Raw genomic sequence first — 27,203 nt, 5'->3', positions numbered from 1 at the left:
TGAAACTCTGATCAGACCAGTCAGAGAATCAGACCAATCCAATAGTAATTTTCTGATAAAATGGTCTCATTGGCATGATTGCAAGATATAGGGCCTAAAAACTGTGACCTAGGAGAATAAAAGGAAAAAAATGCAAAACTGTACAAATGAACTTCATAGTGCATGTCAAGGTTAAAGCATACCATATGTTCCTAAAAATATGCAGACCCAACAGGGAGTTGTAGCAATGTTTAAATAAAAAACAGTATAATAAGTAGATAATCTCTTGCAAATTTACACTATTATTTGTTAAATGATAGTCCTTTAAAAGTGATTTTGTTTTCTACTGTTTCATTCTATTATACAGAAAGAACAATGATGTAATTATTATTGTTGTAGGGCAGAAGATTTACATAGCATTTATCTCAGAGCTGTGATTTTTTGATGTATTATTTTATCAAATATCTGTTTGAAAAAATAAAAATCTTACTATGTTTCTGTCTCTGTTTAGGTTTATGTGACAAAGGGTTTCTATGCCTAGATTCTCAGAAAGGGTAATTCATATATGAAAATTCATTGGAAATTCAACTTTTGTATTAGAATGAAAATAACCAAGTAACTTGGTTTTGATGTTGCTGTTATCATTCTTACTTAAACCCTTTAGTCTTGTGATGTTAATTGCCATGGTAACTCCATTTTAAAATAATTTTTACTATTGCTTAGAATTGTTTCTTTTTTCCTCTTTCTTAAAAGTAAGATCATGTAAGTGAAAGACATGAACATTTAACTGTTTATAGATTGTTCTATTTCCCATTGACTATCTTTCTATTCCTATTGAAATTAAAAAAATAGGCAAAAGAGAGGTGTGAAAAAGGTGTGAAGCCCAAAAATAGCTGCTTGAGTCATCAACAGATTGTCTGAAATAATTCAGAAAGTTGTTTGTAGAGAATGAACTATTTTACTTAGAGCTGTAGGGATGAATTCTAGAAGAGAAAAAAATCACTCTAAACAAGTTGTGAAGATCAAGGAGGAAAAACAACACAATTTTGGGAGAGTAGGACAGCAGAGAGCTACTTCAAGAGCTAACAGCATCTCAGAGCACCCTGTCAGTGCCCATAGAAAGGTCATTCAGAAGATGAAGCCAGGTTCTTCACAGTGATGTGCAGTGGGATGACAATGGGCACAAAGAAACCAGAGGAGGTCCATACCAGATACAGGGAAACACATTTTGACCATGAGGACAGTCAAGCTGTGGATCAAGTTTCCCAAGGAAGATGTGCCATTTCCATGCCTAGAGGTCTTCAATTATATAATTATATACTTTATTATTATATAAAGTCCTGAGCAACCAGTTTTGACCTAGAAGCTAGCCCTACCTTGAGAATGAGGTTGGATACATTTTCCAACCTGAACAATTCTGGAATTTTAAAATAGTTCAAAGAAGTTTTTAAAAGGTTCTGGGGATAGGAGACAGAGAACACATGCTCCTAAAATCTAACCAATTTCTTCCCTGTAAACTGTTTACAATCAAAATGTCTGTTTTGTTTAGATATAGCAAACTGAATGATAAATTTGATGTATTTTGAGAAACAGTCTGACAGGCACTTTTGAGAAGAATGTTACCTTCTCCTCTGAGGCAGGTAACAGTAACATGAATGACAATGTTTAGTGATCTTGGGTAAGAAAGATCTGCTCCCAGAGGCTCTCTTGAGAATCTAAAAGCAGGTAGTTAATTCAGCTGATGTTAACAGGTTTTGTCAGAGTTTGGCATGGTAAAACAGCGTTGCTTAAACAGCCTTACTCCTGTAATAGTTATTCAGCTAAATTGGCTTTTCTCCCTCTGGTTGTTTCTGAGTTTAGAAACACACAGCAGACAGATGTGTGCGGTGCAGTGCACTCTGACTCCTGATCTATTTACTGGTGAGTTTCTGGGATGGATGACCCATACCAGAGACTCCTGGGTCAGCTGTTCAAAATACTGTTACACAAAAAAAGAAAAAAAAAAAAAAAAAAGACAACAATCAGCAGACTGGGTGGTTATTTGGAAGTCAGATACTGACAAAAATGAAAGGATATATTTTCCTGGGTTTCAGCTTCTTAAATGGAGGGTATTCCCTTGAAGTTCTACAGAAAGACTTGAAATATGGAGTGCTACTGCTTGACATACTGAATTTCCTACTTCCTCATTGATTTTCTAGCACAACCTTAATGCTGTGTTAGCATCATTTCTCTGTTCATTCCATCTGCTCTGAGGTCTCCCCCGCTGTTTCCTAGGAGATATACTGCCACGATGCCTGCATCTGTAAGTCAGTGGCAGATATGGGACAACAGCCACGTGGTTAGAGGCAGCATTAGTATCACCTGAACACTTGCAGGTTTCTCAGGGGATCCCACCACCCACTGTCTCTCAAAACCTGAGGGAGCTCTGGTTTTGCAGTCAGCTACTTCAGAGTGCTATGGGAATAGGATGCTGGGCTTCTCAGCTTCTTTCCACTTCTACTTGTTTCTTTCAACCTAACACCTCTATTAAAAAAAATGCTAAAAGTGGGTTATTTCTGTCCAGTCAGTCTATTTAGTGAAAACTCTAATCTTATTATCTACACATCTTTATGGGGTTTTGTTTGTTTACAATGTCAGGCTACTGACAGTTTATGTTGTGGTGATCAGGACACGCTTTTTTCATATCCTTTAAGGTATGGTCTAAGAGATGAATTTCAAAACACAATAGTAAGCATAATAAACTGGACACTGCAATTAAACATGAATGACACAGAATTTCAGGGTTACTAAATCTTGCATTAACACCTTTCCCTGCTCTTTCCATAGTAGGCACACAGAAACCTGACTATGGCTGACAAAATGCACTGTCTTACAGCATTTTAAAAAATATGTTTTAAAAATATTTTAAAATATGACACTTTCTCACAAGTGATGCAAACATCAGCAATGAACTTTTAATTATAGCCAGTATGAGATTATATTGAAAATAATTAACTTTTTTCATATGTATAAGGAATTCTATTGTTTATTTCAAATTGTATTTATCTTTGTTTACTTCACAGGAAAAACAGATATACAGGAATTGTTTCTATCAAAAAGCAAATGTGAGTTTTTTTGGCAAAACTGTGAACAAACCAGGATATTTTCTGAATGTATACAAAAAGAAAGAGAATTTATTTTAAAATCCACATAATATTAATCAGTAACTTATGGGAGGTAGATAATCTATTCATTAAATGAGATCAGAAGCATTGTAAAAGTTTATAGCTTAAATATTAAAGGTCCACATATAGAAGAAATATAGCCATTTTTCTTGATGGCAAGAAGAACATTAGGAAACATAATATAGCAAGAGTTATGATACAGTGAAGGCTACAAATCACTGATAGATATTTCTTAAAAATACCTGCCAGTCTCTTCAAAGTAAATATTTTTACTTTGAAGCAAGAGTAATCTATAAAGTAAAGCTTTTGTAGATGTCAGGGAGACTTCATAGATTTTGTGACATAATAGATATTTGAGCAATTAGGTAATAAATGAGAAGTTTTACCCTTCCTTAATTCAGGAGACTTAATTTCAGAGTTAAAACTAAATTCAGTTGTTGAAGTGTAGCAATTGCATATCATCAAGTTTAAATGTGATTGTGTGACTAACATTTAATAGTGCGAAGAAAATGAGACAGAAAGAAATACTAAAGCAAATTAATATTCTTCTCATGCACAGTATAACACCAACTATATTTAAACAAGGTACGTAATTAATTTCATAATATTTTTGTAATTTCAGTGACCTGTATTTCAAATCAGGATCTGACAGAACAGAAATCTTTTACACAGTCTGAAACATTAAGAAAGCTTTCAATAAAGTTCTGTGTTTTCAAAGGTTTAGGGAAACATAATGAAAAAACCAGAATATTTCTCAGCTGTGTCCTTCAACACAATGCACAACATGTTTTGCCAAGAAGGAACAAAGGGGTGAAGCCTTTCTGTTGACAAAAGGCTTTTTGCTATCCCAACCCAAACCTTACAAGAGAAACCATACTCCCCTCCATAACTTCCCCCATGAACTATAAAAAAAGCTGAAATGACCCATGACCTAGAACTCTGTTCTGCTGTTGGTATCCTCAGGTTACTTAAACTGGACATAAAAACCACTTTTAAAGAAGTAATATGAGAAATGGAATATACTTTGTAGTTTGAAAGAATATAAATTCCTTCTACATGTACTCAGTAAAAATTTTGTCCCTTTCTGCCAATGGGAGGTGATCTTTTTACTGAAAAAAGACAGTTGAACCAAAGAGAACTCAATTTTCAAACTCACTTAGCTTTCATTAAAAGAAGCTTTTGCGAAAACATCGGTGATATACTCAGCTTTCAAAAAGCAGAGTTAAACCTAACATTGATTTTTTTAAACCAGAAAGAAAATAACAAAAATCTGCACTTATCTAGATCAAGACACACAGGTTTATTTTCTATGTCATAGATGTCACTAAAACAAGCCACAGAAATTTCTTGGAGAATGAACAGAAGAGAAGTTAATAAAAGTAGTTTGTAAAATGTTTAATACAGATAAAGGAAACCACAGACTGCAAACAAATCAACAATATGTTGTTTGCTATAAATACCTCTTTGGTATGCTTAATTTACATACTGTTCAACTTAAAACTGGAATTCAGCTTTGATGACATTTACGAGGACTTACTCAAAAAGGAAATACAACCAAATATAGAGCTACAGACAATTTAAATTCAGAGCAAAACTAAAGCACAGAAAATAGGGATACACTTCAGCACTGTGAATATTAACATCACCATGTGGATGTTAACTAGCTGCCCCAATAATATAAGAATAGTATAAACAGAAGAAGTAGAATGGAACAGAGTAAACAAACTCAAACTTAGCATATTGTTTCTCAAATGTTCTCTGATACATTAAAAAAAAAAAAAAGAAAAGAGCTCATCTTGCCACAAAATACTTCTTCAGCCTATATTCACCAAACAATTTTTGTTGACTTGAATATTATATTGTCTTAATAAAACATTTCCAAGGTTTCTCCCAAAATTTTCAAACACTAAAAACTCACATGGTTTCACTTCCAGTAAATAATAAAATCTCAGAAATAAATCTAAAATATTTTTAATCTTAAATCACAGATCAGGTCCTGATTTCTGTCTAAAGTTTTCATTTATGGATTTAATTTTCCAGCTCAGCAAAATGAAGACATTGTTTTCTAGAGCTGCCCGTATTGCAATCTGGATGTATGGACTAAAAATCAAATACTAGCTTCTTTGGATCATATATGATCTTGAAAATGAAAAAAAAAAAATTAGAACTTGAATTCAAGTACATCTGATGCCTATACACATCATACCCAGATATGATTGCTTTTTATTTGAATAAATTTTCACTAAACAGTGGTGTTAGAAGGCCATTTTTGTTGATGGAGCATTCACAGGCCAGCCTCTTGGAGCTGTAATATATTAATGCATCAGCTGACACTGTGATAAAAATAGTTTTGATTTCTAATAAGGGGTGTCTTGCTAGACAAATGTATTTTGCCTTTGATCCATTACAGGAGCTCCCTGGCTAGAAGTTCCTGGTTGGTAGATGTATCAAAAGCAAGATGTGGACTTGAAAATAAGACAAGTGTAGCAAGAAATGTTACTTTACAGCAATTTTTCAGACTTCATATTAAAAATATAGACTTTGTGGTGTGGTTTTTTCTGTCAATTATTTCCTTTGATATCTGCATTTTTGGATATCAGAAATATGCCAGTGTAATATCTCTGTAGTTTGAGAAGTTCAGGAAGCAGAAGTGAGAGAGCTCAAAGAGATTAAGATCAATAAAAAGGAACTAGATTAAGGCATGTTTAGTTCAGAGTTCTCTGATCGAGTATCAGAGAAAGGCTACCAGCATACCTAGGAAATACGTTACCCAACACAGTTGTTCTGATGCCCTCAAATCTGATTCTACAGTGGCAATGTACACAGGAACTTGCAGCTACTGAACCATATCTATTATTGAAATACATAATAAAATAGTATATATGACTCTGTGTGTTAGTACTGAAATTCTAGTGAGGATTCATTCTGTACTCTGGTATTCTGAAGTTGCTAGCACATTGCTTTCTTTTTCCCCCTGAATAAAATCTGTGAGAGTTACATGGAAATGCAACTTTCTTCTGGAAATCCATATTTTGTACCTCCATTATTTGTACCTCCATTATTTGTACCTCCATTATTTGTACCTCTACACAGTTTCAAAACTTTAAAATCATACTAATACCTTGACTTCAATAATTTTGATACCATATGTGCTGGAAATTACTATGTTTGGTTTGGAAATGTTTTACAAAGTGCAGCTATGGACTTACACTGAATTTAAGAGAATTTAGGCATCTAAAATGGTAAGCACTTACTTGAAAAGAAGTAGTGATTAATTACAGGTGTGCTGTAGAAACAGCAGATGCTATAGCAGATGATGAACATTATTTCACTCAATATTAGAAAAAATAAGATGAGCAGTGCACTAAGTAGTTTAACACAGTGGGGAAAATATCTACTTTACAAGCACTTGCTTACTCCAAAACTTCACAGCACTCTATCACATATTGCCCAGTTAACTAACTACACACTACTTTCTATTCCAAGCAATCCTGCAATTATGGTTGATTTTAAGCAACCACTTATTGAAAGCTGCCTAGCACCACCAGGCACTGGGTAACTCCTCAAAAACACTGGCAAGCCTGCTGTTCTAGAGGAGGAGCAGAAATGACAATGATGTTCAGAGAACAGATTATTAATAAATCAGCAATACATCACTAAGTAAGGTATGCAGGATTATTACTTTCTTATAGCTACATCAGTCAGAGATCTAACAGTTCTATGGCATGTTATGATGTCTGTTCCTGCACATTTTCAAGAATCGTACTCCAACTTCTAAGCAATTTCTACTTGCCTTTTGAGTACCAGCGTGTTAATAAAAAGACAAAAACACTGTAGCGCAATCCTATTACAACTATTATAATGAACCAGAATTTGTGCTTTTGATGTTGAGCCTTTGAACTTTTTTGCTTTGAAATTTAGTTATAAAACACACAAGTCTACCACAGAGAACACAGCTTATCTAGAGGGAACAATACCAAAAGGGATTTTTGGAAGGGAAAGAAAGACCATGCAAGATGGTAAATATTTTCCCTTGTCTCTTAGTATTTTACAAAAACCACCAAGTCCTATGAGTATAGGACTAAATGGATGTAATTATTTTAAGCTAAAAACAAATAAAACAATGATATTAATCTTTAAGGGAAAATTTAATGCAATCCATCTCATACCTTGTTATGTGTCTGAGTTTGTCCAACCAGGATAAGAATATTTGATGAGATAATCGACAGGCAGAAATTGATTAGAATTATGGACCTCTCAGATCTGATGTACCTGTTAAAAAAAAATAAATAGAGGGTACAAATTTTCTAAAAGGATAACAACTAGCAAGTCACACAAGGCTTTGGTTTAGTTCTTGTGTTAAATATTGGAGATACTCTGAAAGAGAGGTGTCCCCTTTCATGTGCTCAGAAAGAGTATTAGAGAGCCATAACAATACAAACATGAAAACTACAATATTTTGATAGCTATTCCACAATTTCCTCTCAGTATCTTAATGTATTGTAAAAATAATCTACCAATGATTCTTTTGAAAGCTGCTGGCAACATGTTTCTAGCACCATACTGATAATAATGGGCTTACATGCATTCATGTCAGGAACTTCTTATGCTCTCTGCTTGTCCCTGGGAATATCCACAGCTGGCACAGACCACTCATAATTACTAACTTCAGCAAAAATATGGTGATTTGCATAAACAGAAGATTTGATCCATGATGCGTAAGTAAGATGCGGATTGGGGATGATACTATGGCAGTGAATTTTGAAACACATTATTGGGATAAGGATAACATTAATCTTGATTTCCAGTTGTATTGTAATATCTTCGTAAGACTGAATGTCACAAAATATCCAGAAGTGTACAGAAAGATTAAATTATAGCAGTGAACATCACAGGCAACCTTGCAAACTTATCATAATAATTTAAAAATATATTTAAGATGAAAAAGTCAAAAAGTCTTATCACATATTTGTTTTCACGATGGAAGTGTTCTAATTTTTCTGTATACCGCCCTTTTTATGCTACAGGACAGAAAGAGAATGATTATGGTTACAAGTGAAGTACCTCTCTGACCTCATTTTTAGAGCTGTCAACAGTAAATGTTGACTACTAAAATAAATGAAATGTAAGGGTGCTCAGCTCCTCTGAAGACCACGCCATATCTTTACATATTCTATGACCTATACTATATGCTTATCACTGGAGTTCAGTTAATATTGCTGTCTCCTCCTGAGATGTACACCTACAGCTGACTCTGAGGAAGTAATAAAAAAAGGCTGTTGAACCCACAAGAAGTGCTGAGCTTTGGACAAGGAATTAATTATAGTTCTTTCTGCTTGCATATCAAGAGATACAGCATTACATTTTTTTAGTTAGAGAGAACAACCCTAATACCACAATCCACATTCTTCCTTAAAATATAGCAAGGCTATATTCTATAGCAAGGCTATATTCTTAAGGCGAGCTCTGTGTATTTGCAAACAAGTATGAGAAGTTCACTGCCTTTGCTCACACAGAGAGCACATGGCTGCTTTCTAACTTGTTAACTATTGATTCACCTGGGCCGATTCCCATCACTGAGTGCCCATGGATTAGAAAGGATTACAAAGTGCTTGAGTAAGTACAGAGCAACAGAAGCTCACAGCATTGACCTAAGCCATAACACACAACATTTCATCTCCACTTAAAAGTTCACAGAATCATAGAATCACAGAATTGCTTGGGCTGGAAGAGAACTTAAAATCATCTAGTTACAACCCCCTGCCATGGGCAGGGACACATTCCACTGGACCAGGGTGCTCCAAACCCCATGTAAACTGACTTTGAACACTCCAGGGATGGGGCATCCACAACTTCTGCGGAAAACCGTTCCAGTGCCTCCTTACCCTCACAATAAAGAATTTCTTCCTTGTATCAAATTTGAATAATGGAGTAGACCAGTTCCACTGAGCATGACAGTATTTCTATCCAAGTGCTAAATATATCAGGAGTGCAAAAATAACACTATAATTCTTCAGATGGGAATTATATCCTGAAATACTCTCATTCTTAGTTTTGACAGACAAGAATTGATAATTTTTATAGTCTTTTATCATAACTTATGTAACTAGATATTCTTAATAATTATATATATTTCTAATCCTGAGTCTCTGTGGTACATAAGAGTGATAGAGAAATGGGTGTAAAATTATCAAGCTGCTCCTAAAAGCAAAACTCTATTGGTTAATTTTATATTACTCTAGAATTTATTGTTTCATCCCCTTGTTTATTATTACTTTAATAAGAACCAATTTTAATTTAATTTTTGAAAAAAGTTAAATACGAATCTATGTTCACTTTTTAAAAATATTTATTATTTTGCATGACTTTTTATCTTACTTTTCTGTTCTTCTGCACTAAGACATTATGCTATTTCTCATTACTTCTCAGATTAATTTACTCCATAAGGATTTATTGCACTTTTAAGTCAATATGATATTTTAATATTGTAAACTCAGGACGGAAAGCAAATCTATCACTGGAATGTACCACCACACTATTTAAGACTATTTAATTTTGTGGTCTTTATTCAAACTTATAACCAATGTGAACAAACTCAAAATCAGTTGACTGAACCTCCCTAAATGCGCCACTTCAATATTATTTTATTTATAAGTTTCATTCAAAAATGTAAATGGGAGAAAAGCAGCTAAAGGTATAGGCCAGAAGACTCACATGAAATATACCATATATCAGAATCCTGAATTTAGCACTGTGAATACCTCACCAAAAGAGCAATACCATTCCCACTGAAGTGGAGAAAGAGATGAGTGGGCAATACCATCATCAGCAGGCCAAAACAGTAAAACTGATCAATCACATCAACAAATGCATCAAAGCATGCACTACATTTTCCTTTTTTTCCCCTCACTTTCCAAACAATAGATGTGGGCTCCAATGCTCTCTTTAAACTGCAAGTCAAATAAATCTAACAATGCATTTACATTGGACTTTCTCAACCCGTTACATACCTCCATAATGCTGCATAGACAACTGCTAGAGTGATCAAGGCCAAGCAGGAAAGACCACTGCCTACTATTAAGGTCACTGAGGGTGTACCAGATGATTCCATGATCTGTAAGTTACAACAGGCAACCATGAAGAAAAAACATACTCCAGCAATTAAACCAACAAGTCAAATCAAAAAAACAAACCAAAAAGAGCAAAATTAAATGTAGACAAACTATCACAGATAGTTTCAATAATACTGGTTATGGAGACAAAATCAACTTAATTCCAAAACTGATCCCCAAATAACTCTGAGATCTGCTTAATACATTCCTCAGAGGCCCCTAAGCTTTAAAATGCCTTGTGATACTTGCATGAAAAATAAACTAGTAATATTACACTGTAACTATGATGTTAGCACAAGTTTAAATGACTCTCCAGTTAACATCAATTAAAAGATATATTTCTCTTCAGAAGTAGCAATATTTAGAATTGTGCATTAAACATACACCTTGGTTTCACTCTAATATATTGAAGATCATCCAGTAATTTGTCCCATAATTTGATTCAAGCTCGTTGCAGGATGACCAAAGTTTCTGACTTTTAATAACTTTGACTTCAATCTACTATTCTCACATGCTTAATTTCCTTGGGCCTATGGCTGCTTAGAAGGAATGGCAGGATATCTATGGCAACAGTATCACAGGTCTTCATAAAAAAAGCGACAAATACAGAATTATTTCATTTTTACTCTGTGTATTAATAAAAAATGAAAATAAATTAATGACCTTGAAAACAAACTAGCTTTCCCTGCTGTAAAGGAAACTATTATCCTCAGATATTAGGTCAGTTTTTTCCTCTGTATATATATGTGCTCATGTTGTGAAATAGACATGAGTTTTTCTAATAAATATGGAAAAAATTTAGATCTAAAAGTTTTAAAGCCTGGTTTACTTAAATGTTTTTTAAGCTTCAGGGATGTATTGTAAATTATATTTATCACAATATCTTTTGTCACCCAAATTGGATATAAGACAGATGTACTTTTAGGCCAGATCTCAGGCAGAAAGTAGTATTTTATTTCAACCACTTTTTTCCCAAATGGATTTACTTTGCTATTAAAAAGAGGCTGTTCGTATGTTCCCAAAACCAGGAAAATGAAATCATGCTTTAGCATGATAACTTCACAAATATTTGCTTTTCAGCTATTTTTACATTCAATAATATTGGGAGTGTCTGCTCATACACTTAATGTCCCCTCTTTCTCATGAAAACTTGATTATTTTTCTTCCATCATATCAAGAGACTACATAGAAAATCTGTGCTGAAAATGTCCAATGCAGATCTGCAATCTGTTTAACTACAGTATCTAGGGTTTCCTACCAAGAGCAATAACAGAGACCTGTACGTTCCCTTAATCGTTCAATACAAAAGTTTTCTACACATTTTCACCACAATTACAAGGCTTTCTTAAAAAAAAAAAAAAAAATTATAGAGTTCGAGAGCATGCAAATTTCACCAGGATTTAGTTGTATCACAGAAACTGGGATTCATTTATCTGAGACACTGTAGACACCAGGAGACTAACATTTGACTACCTGCAATATTAAACAATTCCTCAATGCAACGTCTGCAATATACCTGAGAGGAAAGCTGGACCAGCTCCCCCCTCCCCCCGCAGTCCCCCCCGCATTCCCTTTTGCATTAAAACTGGATTTTTCCCCCCCTCTTTGTTACTTACTATTTCTCTAGGTTGCTGAGCCAAAATGGCGAAGGTAGAGAGACGATCACATAAGCATTTCGTATGGGATGCATCGGTAAGCACAGTTTTACATCCCTGGGTGGACCAGGTTCCCAAAGAGTCGTTCCTGCAAAGGAGAGAGAGAGGAGGGGGTGGGGGAAATGGGGGTGATTACGCCTGACGGCCGGTTCCGTGCGGAGACAATGCAGCGGGACGGCGAGCGGCGCGCCCGGCGTGCCGGGACAGCGCCGGGGACCGGGACTTGTTGTGGGGCCGGGCCGGGCAGGGCCGGGCAGGGCAGGGCTGGCAGGGCTGGGCTGGCAGGGCAGGGCAGGGCCGGGCAGGGCAGGGCCGGGCAGAGCACGGCAGGGCGGAGGGAGCGCAGCGGAGGGAGCGGAGCTGTCCGGGCGGCGGTGCTGAGCGCCGGGCGCTGCTGCGCGGAGCCCCGCCAGCCGCGGCAGCAGCCGCCCCCTGCGCTGCCAGCCACCTCCGAGCCTCACCAGAGCACTGCGAAAAACTCATCGGGGGAAGAGGGGGAGGCTTTGTTTCTCTCCCTCTCTCTCTCTCTCTCTTTTTTTATTTTTTTTTTTTTTTTCCCCCTACCGGCTCTGTTTCTGCCCTTTTGTGAGAAATGTGATGTTCTGTAGTTGCGGTGTCTTTTTTGGTCCCTTTCTTTCTCCGCTCCCCACCCCCCCTTTCGTGTGTGTGGCTAGGTTAAAAGCATGTGGTTCTCAAACGTCTGTCTGGGTTATGCCAGTTGGACCGGGAGATGCCGGATCTTCTGTTCTGACTGCTATTTTTGCTGAGGATTTGGGATTTTTCTTTTTTTTTTTTTTTTTGGTTGTTGTTTTTAGCTAGCAGCCTTAGAAATTTCACCCTGGAAACGGCAGCATCAGATGCCTCCAACTCCTGCCTTAGCTCCAGCAGAGGGGTGGATTTCAGTACAGCAGCACACATCACCAAAGAGACACACGAGTTCGCCCTCCAGACATCACTCAGTCAACTCGCCTTTCCCTGGCTCCCTCCCCCTTCTCGGTTCTTTTTCGTGGGGTGGCAGCACCAAGCTAACCCCAAGCCAAAGCATTCGTTTGGTGGCACCTCTCACCAACCACCCCTAAACAAAACACGATGATTAACACAGCCCCCGAATTCAATTAGACATTCAATATGCTAATGCGAGGTCTGAAACCCACCCCAGCAGAACAATAAAAATGGTATCAACCCACGTTTTCTTTGTGCAAGCAAGGAGAAGGAGAGGGAGAGACAAAAAATCATATCTCCTGTTTCCTGAACTGCAGTGGGGAGGGGGAAATATTTTCTACAGGAAAAAGGGGTTGTTTTCAACTAAAGCAAGAATATTATCTTTACATGTGTTATATTTAGAGAACAACTGGGTTTCTTTCATCTTTTTTCCTCTCCTTTCATGTCCAAGGAGGAACTGCAGTGACTCTGCTGCCAGCAGCAGCATGTGTGCTGTCAATTTCTGTCCATTTCACCTCAGGTCACTAAATGACTTACAAAAAAAAAAAAAAAAAAAAAAAAAAAAAGAGAAAAACGAAGGTCGAAGAAACAAGAAGGGGGAATAAAAATTTCCAGACCCTGTGACCACCCTTGTTTCACCTCCTCTGCCTTGACAACACACCTCTGTAAGTGATTCTATATGCCAGGGCCCTCATGCAAAGGCAATTTATTATCCCAAGCCTGCTCTCAGAGTGCAGTTCACCCCAGGCCACCTCAGCATTTTGTGCCACTAGTTTTTGAACACACCAGATGTAACCCTTACACACTATTGTCTTCGCAACAGAATCCTGTAATAAACAAAACAAATAGCGACTGAGGGAAACAACTGAGAGAAAATCACCAATTCTTCAAGCCACTAAAGCAGTTTATTAGCTTTCCCTTGCAAATTGTGTCTTTCAGAGAGCCACAGGCTAAATCAAGATCCACTTTGAAAAATAGAGTTACATATTTTAAACTCAGAAGCATTATCTTCTGGAAAACTTAAACAATTTATTTTATAAGCTTTCTTGTCTCTTCTCTTGTTGTGACACACAGTTAAGGCCAAATGAAATGCGTTTATTTTTGCTGATTAAATATTAAGGATTGATAGCTTAAGAGAAATTGACATATTTAAAAACAAAAGGATGGTATTATTCATCCTCAGAATAAGATTTAATAAATTGAATTCACCCTATGCTGAAAAGCATTGGATGCACAATGCATCCAGTCAGCACTAAATCCTTGCAGATGGTGTCCAGTGCACAACAGTTAAACAAGTTCTAATTATAAAATCACAGACACCAGTTTAGTTTAAAACAAAGCATCTGTTATAACTGTAATTATATTTAAAGTACTATAAATCATGGGCAGTCCAGCAGGTTTACACTGGCTCATTCAGTTCTTCAAGTCACTTGCACAAATACAAATTTCCAGTCACAGAGTAACTGAGCCACAAATACAATACAGATTTTGCAAAAAAATTTCAATACTACTGAAAATTTTGTAGAATTTTCAAAAGCAGTCTGAAATGAGCAAAGCAGTCTAACTGGATTCCAAAATAAGACATCATGGCAGGAGCAAAGTCAGTCTAATATGGACACTTTACATCTTATTGTTCATTTTTTCAGTGATACACTTCAATTCCTTGCTTCACAGCATTATGTTTTTATATGTTGCAGATCAAAATTCATTAAATAAGTTCCTTCCCTCTCTTCTAATCAGTGCAGTTAAAAAGAAAAAAAAGCCTTGTTAATAAATATATTTGTAGTCAGTTGAAATTACAGAAACTACAGAGAATGTTACACTAAGTCCATGAAGGAGCCTGAGTAATGAGCAGGACCAGAAGAAAAGTGTAACTGCAATTTGTTGCATGAGGCTTATGCCAGCAGAACAGCAAATGCATGTTTACTAATTCCCTCAGAGATGCTGGTAATTTTGACTTGTTGACATATAGTAACTATTTGGTTTTAGGTATCAGTAAATAAACAATGGAATTAAAAGGGATACATTGCATTTAGTACATCTCAATGCAACACTTTTTATTAAGTACTCCTTCTATGATGTGTCCTTCTTGTAATGCAACTCTTCTGGTCTAGCCAGAATCTATCTCATACTTAGAAGCTTCATTTCTTTTTGGTGTGATTTTCTTTGACTATGTGTCTAACATTTAGGGTTATCATATGAATATGCAAAAGGGCACCTATTATTCCTGTGGATCTTTCTTGTTATGCAGAAAGCTATAAAGGAGTGACAGGTACTATTAACACATGTTCTATTTATATCAAGGGAAATTATTGAATTGAAAGTATCTAGCAAATATAGATGTAGGTTCATGCCCATTATTGGCAATTTTTGTACTCTTCTACTGAGTTACAGATGATTTAATCAACCTGGCAGAACTCCCATGATAGAAGCAAAGGAATTCCCAAGAAGCATAGATTCACCATTGCAGATCTTGTGTCATCCTGCAGATGAGGCAGGGAAAAAAGCTGGGGAATCAGGGAAATACAGGGGAAAAAGTTTAGGATGTAATTTGGGCCACAGATCCATGGCTAATATGGCACATGGACCAAGAAAACCCTCAGCTCCAAAATTTATCTGTAAGTCTGCCCTTCTCCAAGTAGTCTTGCAGCTACTGGAATGAGGGAGTGTCTTTTCAGTACCCTTTCAGAGCTTAAGGTGAACTTCCTAGTTCTATGCAACAAAAACCATGGCCAAATGTTATATAGAAAATTATTTTAATAGTGTATTATATAGAAGGAAAAAAATTTGAGTTTTACTCACATAATGTATAACACAATATTGCATAATTATGCTCACTACTGAAAAAAATTATATTAGTATATCTCAGATATCAAAGTGGAAATGTAGTTTATAAGACAGGGCAATCTCCATAAAACAAAAAGTTCACTCATGACACAACTGCCTATCTGACAATGACAGTCAGGCCACATTTTATATTCTAGCTATTGTTTCCCTTATTTTACAGTATTTGTCTTGGTCTCATGACATAGTTAACTACTTACTTTTTTTTTTTAATAATTATTAGTATACATCTTTACTAATTGCACTGGTTTGTTTACTTTAACTTCCTGATATATAAAAATCAGTTCTGATTTTGTTATCAGACACACTCACTTAATAAAGGACTTTACATCATACCATACACTATCTATTAGTGTATTTTGAAGAAATGTTTTTCAAATGAAAGATTTTATTTTTTTATGGAGATTCTATGAGATAAAGGAAGCTAATATCACCTAAACAAACACTTGTTCCTCAGACTAGTGATCCAAGCAGTTGCCTGGGTTTTGATCATAATAAACAAAGAGTTAACATCTTGCTATACATCTACAATGGCAGCCTACCCTAGTAACCTCTTTGCTGATTGATAACTGTGGCTAAATTAGGATAAGAAAGCTTTTTGTTATACTACTTAAATAACAGCAAGAAACTGTTCTTTAAGTATTTAACTACAGCTTTGTAGAAAGCAAACTACACAGAATTTAAGGAATTATTATTTCTGCTGAGATGATTTTAATTCTTCTTAATTCTTGTGTATGTACATCTACTTTTTTTTTTTCTGTTCAACTAGAAGCTGTTTTTCCTTTAGAAGAGAGTCTGGTATTCCAATTCCATTCTCAGCAAAGAATTACATTCAACAATAAGAAGCCCATGGAAAATGCAAACATCAGAATTTTTAAGCTAGCAAAAGGCAAGAGAAAAGCTCATAGCCCTTATGAATAGCAGGTTATAAATATCACTGTGCCTGTTCTGATGTGCTAGCTGGCACATTAGTGAAGATAAAGTCCTTCCCACACCTGCTTGCTTCTTTACACCCGGACCTAAAATCCCAGGGAAGTCATAGGGAAGGCTCAGCTGCAGGAGTCTCCTTTCAGTTGTGCATGTTCATACATCTGAGACATGACCTAACTCTTAGCATGCACAATTTTTCTGTGATCAGTCTGACTCCTATCAGCAGTGTATGGCAAAACCTGGTTTATTGCCACAGTCTTTCCTAAAGTAAAAAAAAAAAAAAAAAGTAATATAAAGGGAAAAGTGAAAAAAAATAGGACAAAGAAAATGTGGATATGAACACACTTTCCTTAATAATTGTGAATTGTGGTTCTAAAAAGTATTGTTTAGCCTGAAATTGTTAATACAATTAACATTATGTCATTATCACTTCGGGTTTTCTTTCCCCTCACAGAATTTTTTAAAAAATGACCGAAATTGTGGAAAATATTTAAAAAAAAAAAAAAATTGACAAAAACCCAACTGCCTTAAGACTACATGTCTAAAATACTGTAAATGTCCCAATAATTATGTCTGCATTTGTGTGGTATCAGAAGAATGAACTGGGTGATGAATATCTTGCAATTGGATTTCCTACCAGAATGCTATAGGGAATTCTTTTTCCCAAAGACTAAGGCCACTTTTCCAATTCAGACATTGAATTGTTAAATTGTTCTCAAAGACATACTTGTGAATATCTCCTTTGTCAAAAAAACCAGAAATCTTTGAAAATTCAATTTTCTCACTGCTCTTTATATTAAAAGTAAATCCTATATAAATAATTGTTTTGTAAAACAAATGTGCATCTGGGCTGAAAACCAAGTTTGATTTTAATATGATTTAAACTAGAGATATTAAACCCTAAAAAGTAGGATTTGTAACAGAACCACTGTAATTATAAGCATACATTGTTAAATTAACTTTCTAATAATGTACAACTTAAAGTTCCATTGGCTTGGTTATGTTTGGCTACTATAAATAAATTATTAATCAAAGGGAGAGTTATGGAAGTCAGTATTAATGCTTGTGGTAATATTTTATTAATTCCTATATTCCCCTGTCCATACAGTTTAGGGCATGATCTAGCACATGGTATATTTGAACTGTGCTGTAATCAACAGTTGCTCTTCTAATAGCATACTGCAAGAGTATCAATGTGTAAAATGAAAAGAATTTCTAAATAAATTATATGACAAAACCGGGATGAAACAAATACTAGAAGTTTCCTGCCTCCTACTGCATAATTCTTGATTAGTGGTCCTCTGTACTACTCATGCTACACAGACTTATCATTATTTGAATTATGAGATTCATTCATGTTTTTGAACACTGGATAAATGACAATCCTCCAGTTCTGTGTCCTAACAAGCCTAGTGGATTGCATTTGAACAGGACCATTTGCCCCCTTCCTCAAAATTATAGAGGAAATCTAAGAAGATGAGTATCTGTGCATCAAAATCTTGGAGGGACACCAATTACTTTCTGTGGCCTTATCTATGTCTGACTCTGCTGATGGTCTCAGAGAAAGTACAACTGAAGTACTGGGCATTCCCCCAGTGTACACACTGCCAAAGGATGTTGGTATCCATTTAGAATTTTTGAGAGCTATTTCCTCATGGATCTTCAGAATGACTGGTGCAGACAAGAGGCTCTACTTCCGTTCCAGGTTACCTTGTCCCTTCCTATCTTGTCTAGGAAATCTTGTCAAGTTCTTAGAAATTATGCAAAGCAAGGACCTTACCAAACTCAACCAGAATTATTGTGCCAAATTGACTATACTATTTGTGAATCTGTGTTCATCAAAGTTCCTATTGCACTTGATCAGACATAGCGTTTTAACAATAAACCACATTATTTGTGAATCTGTGTTCATTGAAGTTCTTATTGACCTTGACCAGATTTATAGTGTTGAACTGGTTAACCACACAATTGTTGAATCTGCAATTGAGAATGACACCCACAGTAGTGGTGCATCTGACATCTCATTGAATGCGATCAGACTTACAGTGCTGAATTGTTTACAATCAGAAATTAAGCTGCACCCAGCTTAGATCTCTGAGGACTAACTGAAAAGCAAAAGGGTTCATTTTCAACCCAATTTCTATATTCTTAATGTAACACACTCCTCACAAAATCAGTAAAATCTTTCATGTTCTTTTGTTTAGATTATAAATATGTATGTAGCTTTATGATGAGCAAAGGAAAATTTGTCATGTCGTGTTTTCCAACTGATCAACCTACAAAATCTTTCATACTATACTATAATGCACATGGACTCCTAGCAAAAAGGAACTTTGTACATTGTCTATGGCCAGACGCTGGGAAAGATTAGGGGCTCAGAAGTTTATCCTGGTAATTAAGAATGTCAACACCTGGTATCTATTTTTACTGTTTCTTCCGAAAGATAAGCAATAAAGAACCGTATCATTAGTTCAAGTTTGAAGGCCAGCATGACCAGCAGGGAGAGGAAGAGGTGTGAAACAACTGAGAGGAAAAGAAGAGACTGGGCTTCCATCACTGTTACTATTACAACATCCTACGCTATCCTACACTATATGGGAGACAAAACTAAAACCACTACATGTCCAACCTCACAAAGCATGCTTTGGATCAGGCTCCACAGATACTGATTGTACTGTAGGAAAAAAGTTAAGATACATAATAAAAATGGCAGAAGCAAATATGTTAAGTGATCAGACAGCGAAATGATGCTCACTGCTGTGGTGATGCATGTGAGAGCTGAGCTCTCCCTTGGAGTTAGATGTTTACACACTACCTTTCAAAATCTGCAGTTAGGTTCACCTCAAAGATGGACAGTCTCCATAGCTCAATGTTTAATTGAGTTCTGTTCAATTTCATGCTGTTTTTGAGGGGTGTTGAATAGACAAAAATTTGCAGCAGATGACCTAATCCCAACCTACAGCATATTCTGGAGTAAGAGTACCCTTACCCCTTCTTGTTGAAGCACAATTATGCATTGGGCCAGAAGGTAAAGCAAAGCATGGACTTTGTAGCCATTGTGGAAAGAGACAGGGTTTGGCATCTGCATTCCAGTTCCTGCCCCATCTAATGTTATTTAGTCTGCAGACTGAGCATTCAAACTTCAGTATTAAATGTTCCCTGAAGATCCTCAGGTTTCATATTTGCTCCTTCATATCTTAGCTGTATGACTAAGAACCCTCATTGCTGTCAGCCTCTCCTCCCCTGTATCTTGTGATACCACCTGCTGCTCTTACACAATCCTACTGTGTATCCTACAACTGTTACCCATGGGTTCTCTGAAGAACATGCTGTGGGCTATGGAAATTGGAGATAAATTATTGCCCTAGTGTACAATTGTAAAGAAAGAAGTAAAGACCTTTTTCTCTCTCCTCACATTTCAAAAACAAACTTAAGTGAGATTGAGATAAAACAACCAACCAATCAAAAAATAGGACATAGTTACAAATGTTTATAAGGAAAAAAAAGAAAGAAAACTGACATTTGATCTACTGACATGGAGATCATGTCTCCCCTTTTATCCAGACGTTAGTCTGCAAGATTTCTTAAGAATTCAGTTTGAAAAGAGTTTTATTTTCTCTATGTGTCAGGCCTCAGGTTATGTCCTTTTTCTTGTGTAAGACACTTGCTTTTTATAACCAATCTTTTTTTTTTTTAAGTCCTTCCCAGAAGCCTAAACAGATCTAATCTGCTTTTCTTCAAATGCATTGATTTCTTTCTTATTTGGGAGATTATCTGACCACCCCTTTTAATTAAAATACACATTCTTTTTCTTCCTTAGAGATGTTACTTTTTGAGATCAGATGTTATCTTTTGTACCTGACTGGCCAATTAACAACAGTTTCAATAAGAGTAAATCCTTATCTCCCTATTCTCTCTTTGGTGAGTTAGCATGCATCCTGACTGAATCTGCACCAAATCTGTTACTGGTTATCAGGTTGCACATTAAAAACACATTTGATACAAATACCTCAGTAGGAAAAAGGCATATAGCTTGCTATTGGCTCCTGACTGAGATTGGACACATAGTAATAAGCCAGTTTGTGGTGACAAGGGGTTCCAGGGACTGATGCTTTACATCTTAAGTTAGGTATTTTCTCTTCAGCAAAAACCTTACCTACAGAATGTAAAACAGTAGTCTTTCCCTTTCAGATAATCATTAGTTATAATAGGAAAGAATAGGATTCCTGGTGAATAGAGGGAATTACAGTAGCCTCCTTACTCCAAAATGCCCTACAGCCTAAAGAATTCATCCTTATTGCGTGGAGATTTCATTCTTCCAGCACAGAGATTCAGTCCTCTTGAAAAGATTCTGAATCTTGCAATGAAGGGACCCCCACCTTGGGTCTCTCCTACCTTGGGTGAGCTTTCTAACTACTGAACTATCAGACAAAACCCCTACAGTACAGGGCTTCATATATGTGCTCTCCATGTTTTATGCATCAGCCAATTCACTGTTAAGTAAAGGCCACAGTCAAGACTGACAGAGATAACCTGCTTAAACACCTTGATGAGAGTTGATGCTAAAGGTTCTTCTGAGCATGCTAGAAGAAAGACTTGATGGCCAAAACAGCTTAACATAAAACTCAAAAGAACCTCTGGATTTTAGATTCTCCAGTTTTACAGCAGCTGAGGAGGAGGTCTGGCAAAGCCCATTATGGATTGAGTTGTGGGTATCTCCCTATCTCATGTAATAACTGAAACTTCATTAAAATGGGACAATGCAACAAATCTGAGCAAGCAGTTGAGATGCACTGACTTTGTATACACCCCTCTAGGAGCAAATGTAATGCAATTAAACACAAAGCTTTTTATAGTTTTTATGATCTGGTTAAAAAGCAAAACTAAACAATCCAGATGTTGCTAAGCTGGTAGATGTAAGATATATATTGAAAACTCTATAATTCACAGGGCTAACTTCTATATCACTATTTGTCCTAACAATTTTCTTTCTTATTTTAAGATGTGGAAAAATCACTGTCAATTGAGTCAAACAAAGTCAAGTACGTATTTAGGAAATGGAAGTTCTCTTGTTAAAAGAAAAAGAAAATACAAGAGACACCTCCTTAGTGCATTTTTTAGCCTCTTCTAAGTTTCTCTTAGTATTTGGATTCTTGTCTTTCAGTCAGGTTGATAACCTTGGGACTTATTAATGTGTCTGCTCAGCTTCCAAACTGAAAATGGTTTGAATGTAGCCTCTTTGGACTCCAGCCATGTGAGGTACTGCTCACCTGAATCTTCCTGAGTGTTTATATGTACTGACTACCCAGAAAGGTAAATTACAGCTAACCAATTTGTTTTTACACCTCTTCACACCTGTGTAATGGTAGCATTGCCTAAAGAACAGCCAGCTGCTGGTGATTATCTCTGGAGGCAACACCTTAAGTGTTTCACTGGCTAGGAGTGCATGGAAGAAGGATAGGTGCAGCAGCACACTGCACAAAACACACAAGCAGATGCTGGGGAAAGAGTGATGGTCTGCACTGTGCCATGTCTGAACAGCCAGCTTCATGTACGAGGGATTGTGGCCATTCAACAGTTTGCAGAGGAGGCCACTGTGGTCCTCAAGGCCCACAGCTGGGTTCTGTGGACTTGCTTCAAATTTAATCTGCACATGTACAATATATTTGATGCATTCACAATGCAACAGACAATTTGCATTTGTAGTAACAATTATATATCTAGAAGTCCCAGAAAAATTTACTGCACTGAACAATACAGGATTTAAGTCCTCTTACTCCTCTGGTAAATCCATTTCAGCTAGTCACATGCCAGCTAGAATGTTTAGACAAATGTGACTGCTGGCATTAAAAACTGAATAAATTGTTTAAGAGATTGGACAAGTGCTTTTTTTTTCCCAGTCTAAAAAAAGGGGGTGGAGGAGGTGTTGAGGAGTATGTGACTTAAGTAGGTGCCAAAAAAGTGCCTGTCTGAACAAATGAGTAAAGATTACTAGCCTATCCACTTTTATCTCCTCAGAAATTTTTTGTTTGTGTGTGTCTTCCTGATGGGAAACACCACCAATACTCTACAGGTACAAGAGTTGTAACAATGGCACTGTCTTCTGTTCACTGACAAAGTTGGTATAGTCTTCAGCCTTCAGATATGGTGGAAAAGGACTGAAAAAAGTGTCCTACAATAATTAATGTTTGTACACTACCGATTATGTAGCTTTCATAGCCTTTCTGAAAGCCTTGAAACAGACAGACAGTGTCATCCTGAATCTCAACATAAAGCAGAGATCAGCTCTAGGACTGAAAGCCAAAACTAAAATATGAAGGTAAATTACTTCTAGATTCAAAAGAAATACAGTGCTATACTTATTTCCTTGTCTCTCCACATAGAGGTAGAGATGCTTGCAGCACTTTTGATGTTTATGACACTGTATCACTTAGGATATTGAAAGTGTATCTAAATATGTATCTAAAACATATACAGTAAAATTACTCAGATAATGTTGCAGCTTTTTGCTGTTATTGGTATGAAAGGCATATCTCATGATGTCTGTCTGTCTATGGTGTGTCACACAGATGTGGCATGTTTTTGTTGAAAACTCCAAATCTGAAATGCCTTTCCCTTCAGTCAGACATAATATTGCAAAGAGAAACCGCTACACAGCCTTCTTACATTTTGAAGTAATTTAAATTCTGTTATGTTCTCACGCTACTTGATGTTTTAAAAGTACAATAAATAAATAATACAATTCATTTGGATTACACTACTTGATCTGAATTATACACTGACTACATAGTACATGAAGCTTACTAGCTAGAACATATATCCTAGAAATTACATAATGAGAGCAGTTGCAATTATTATCTGTGCATGTATAGTATTCAGGGAATGTCATGAATCCACTTCATGTCAGTGCACACTCTATATTGATTGGACCTGTCAACTTCAATGGAATATCCTCAGTATAACTTACATCAGAACCTGGCACTATATTTTGATCTCTCAGACAGCTAAATGATATCTAAAATTACATATAAGCAAACATCTTTCTATTGACTATGCACTGGAGAAAACTCATGCATATATTTTAATCCAAAGATGCTGGAGCATGTCAAGAGCATGATGTGTTCTTCAGTTATATTAGTTTTCGGCAGAGGTTTGGAAATAGCGAAACAGAAAATATGACAACGCCGCTCTAAAAAAGTCTTTGGTATGCCCACATTTTGATTGCAGTATGCAGTTCTGATCTCTTCCTAGCTTTAACAGATCTAATGGAACTAGAGGGATCTCTGGAGACCATGGGACAGCTTCTATAAGGTAAGTCCCTCCAGTCTGGGTAGGAGGTAGTCGAGGGAGCTCTGATAATGTCTCTAAGAGTGCCATGGTAAAAGTGAACCAGAAATGATTGTTATTCCTTGTAATATATGATCTAAAGGCATTAAATGAAGTTATTAGGTTGTATATTTAAAACAAACAATAGAAGGCTTTTTTTTTTTCCGACAGGGCATAGTTAAATGATGGAAATTGTCACTGCAGGAGGTTATAAATGACAGAAGATTATGTGAATTGAAAGAGCGATTAAATAAACTCAAAGGCAAAAAATCTTTTAAAGCTACAGCACACAAAGATAAATGATCTGCCTATACATTCCAAGCCTATTGGAATTTTGGATGCATACCAGGCAGATCACTGCTAAATAAGTACCTTGCTATTAAGTACTCTTCTAGGCATTTGTTAACAGACTCTGCAGCAGGCAGGATGCTGGGGCTAGACTAATCTTTTGCCTGTTCAGCCCAGTTTAAGCTTAAATTATTATTCCTGGCTTAAAGGATTTGCTTTCAAATGAATCACATTTCAGTTTGCTGCTTGTTTCACATTGCATGTAAGTCTCTGAAGTGAGCATCTTCACTGATGGCACAAATGGCAGGGATGCTCTCTGGTGCAGTGCTCAATGGGGTTTCCCAAAGCAGGGGAATATCAGGGGAGCTAAGAGAGCAGCCAGGAGTCCACAGCTTGCGTGGCCGTGGCTGACAGAAGCAGCAGTGGGCAAGGGCCCCCACTAACCCTAACCCCCCCACCCCAATAAAAGAATCTCTCAGGGAGCACTACCAGGGCATGGCATGGCAGTTTGTGCAGGGTATGCAGGAAGGTGCAGAAGCCCTGAAAGCTCAACCAGGAAGCAGTGGCATCTATCTGGCAGAAAGCTACAGCCTCTCTAAGCTCTAAACCTAGCATGACTGATGCAGCCAGCCACAGTGCTCCAGGGGGAACATGCTGACACTCAGGAGTCAGCTGCAGGCTGTGCTCTGCAGAAGGGAGGAGTGAGCACACCCCTCAGGAGGTGCACCCAGGGAGAGGAACTCCTCTGATTACTGACAGAGTGTGAAAGACAGAGAATCACCACTGGAATTTCACCCTACTTTCCCTGTGACAGGCCTGTCAGGCAGACAGGATGCATGATATGGAGGATTCCCTGTCCACTTTCATCCTGGCTGGACAAACAAGTCCCTGCCTAGAACAGCAGGCACATTTTCTCTGTGACTTTGCAGATGCCCCAGCCTAACAGTGTGAGGCTTTGCATGTGGAACTGAACAACAGCAATGTTTGTGTAGCTTGGAAGTGTCACCAAAGTCCCAAAAGAAAAAGGAGTCTAGAAGACCATTCTTCAAGAAGGAAATCTCAAAGGTGCAGGAGCAGGCCATTACCATATGCCAAAAGACAAACTGGAAGAAAAGACTGCTCCATTTGAACAAAGAGCTTTGGCTGGAACTCAGGGTAAGAAAGGGAGTGTATCACCTTTGAAAGAAGGGGTGGGTGACTCAGGAAGTCTACAAGGATGTCATGAGGTTGTATAAGGAGCAAACTAGAAGGGCCAAAGCCCAAGTTGAACTTAATCTAAAAAGACTTAACAGTCTTTTTACTGTTGTAAAAGACAACTAAAAGCTACATCAGCAACAGACAGAATCCACTAAAGCATACTGAGGGAGCCAGTGAAAGTGTTCACTAATACACTTACAATTATTTACCAGCATTCCTGGATAACCAGGGCAATGTCAACAGACTGAAAGTTGGCAAATGTTATTTCCAGCTACAAGGTGGACCAGAAGGAGGATGCAGTGAACTACAGGCCTGTTAGCATGGCCTTGATGCTGAGGAAGGTCATGGAGCAAATAGATCATCCTGAGGCCATCACACAGCAGGTACAGAGCAACCAGAGGATGAGGCCCAGCCAACATGGGTTAGAAAAGTCAAGTCCTGCCTAACCAACCTGGTCGTCTGCAACCAGGGCATCTGCCTAGTGGATGAGGGAAAGGCTATGGATGTACTTTTACAGGACATTAGTAAAGCCTTTGACACTGTCTCCCACAGGACTGTCTTGAAAAAATTAACTATTTATGGCTTGGATACATAAAAATTGGATGGCTGGGCCCAGAAAGTGGTGGTCAATGGAGTCAAATCCTGTTTGCAGATGGTCACTAGTGGTGTTTCTCAGCTCTCAGTATTGGGGCTAATTCTGTTTAAGATCTTTATCAGTATTCTGGTTGAGGGAATTGAACTCAATTAGTTCAGAGATGACACCAGTTTGGGTGGGAGTGTTGATCTGCTGTAGGGTGGGAAGGCTGTGCAGAGAGATCTTGACAGACTGAATCGATTGGCTGAGGATGACAGTATGAGGTTCAACAAGATAAAATTCCAGATCCTGCACTTCAGTTACACCAACCCCATGCAGCGCTATAAGCTTGGGGTAGAGTGACTGGAAAGATTCTCAGCAGCTGAACATGAACCAGCAGAGTGCCCTGGTGGCCAAGAAGGCCAATGGCATCCTGGCCTGTATCAGCAATGGTGTGGCCAGCAGGAGCAGGCAGGGATTGTCCCTCGGCACTGGTGAGGCCAGACCACGAATCCTGTGTCTAGTTCTTGGCCCCTCACTACCAGAAGGACATTGAAGTGATGGAATGGGTCCACAGAAGGGCAACAAGGCTCATGAGGAGTGTGGAGCACAAGTCCTGTGAGGAGTGGCTGAGGGAGCTGCAGTTGTTTAGCCTGGAAAAAGGAGCTGCTCTCTACAACTCCCTGAAAGGAAGGTGTCATGAAGTGGGAGTCAGTTTCTTTTCCCAGCCAGTGACAGGACAAGAGGAAATGGCTTGGATTTGCATCAGGGGAGGTTCAGATTTGACAGTAGGAAAGATTAGGGTAGTTGAGCAGTGCAATAGGATGCCCAACGAAGTAACAGACTCACCCTTCCTGGAGTTATTTAAAAGACTTTTAGATGTGGCATTTAGGGACATGGTATAATGGTGGACTTGGCAGTGATGGCTTGATAGTTGAATGTGATGATTTTAGAGGTCCTTTCCAGCCTTACTAATTCTATGATTGTATGATTCTATAAGCATATTAAACCCAAAATATAGTGCTGAGACAGCAGTATCTTAGCTGTGTCTCAATATAAAGTTGAGGTGCCATTACATCCTAAACTTACAAATTTAATTTCTTGGCAAACATAAGTGGACATTGAACAGAATTTAATCTTTATTGCTTTGAATTAATGTTTTATCTCCTATAAGAGAGAATATCTTACGTCC

At 37.4% G+C, this 27,203-nt stretch overlaps 1 protein-coding gene across 6 annotated transcripts in view; it reads right to left on the bottom strand.

The window, feature by feature from the left end:
• Positions 1-27,203, bottom strand: part of ADGRB3 (adhesion G protein-coupled receptor B3) — a 439,829-nt gene that overhangs the window by 86,618 nt on the left and 326,008 nt on the right. For all 6 annotated transcript variants that reach the window (XM_056488286.1, XM_056488289.1, XM_056488292.1 and 3 more), the window contains 3 exons: positions 11,872-11,998; positions 10,154-10,257; positions 7,313-7,415 (listed from right to left, as the gene is read on the bottom strand). In XM_056488286.1, coding sequence (XP_056344261.1) covers positions 7,313-7,415; positions 10,154-10,257; positions 11,872-11,998 — 334 coding nt within the window. The remainder of the gene's footprint in view (positions 1-7,312; positions 7,416-10,153; positions 10,258-11,871; positions 11,999-27,203) is intronic.

The sequence above is a fragment of the Oenanthe melanoleuca genome, chromosome 3 (assembly GCF_029582105.1).
Source record: "Oenanthe melanoleuca isolate GR-GAL-2019-014 chromosome 3, OMel1.0, whole genome shotgun sequence".
NCBI classification, from domain to species: domain Eukaryota; kingdom Metazoa; phylum Chordata; class Aves; order Passeriformes; family Muscicapidae; genus Oenanthe; species Oenanthe melanoleuca.
Note: the sequence above shows the minus strand (reverse complement) of the source record. Positions and strands in the feature narration are given on the sequence as shown.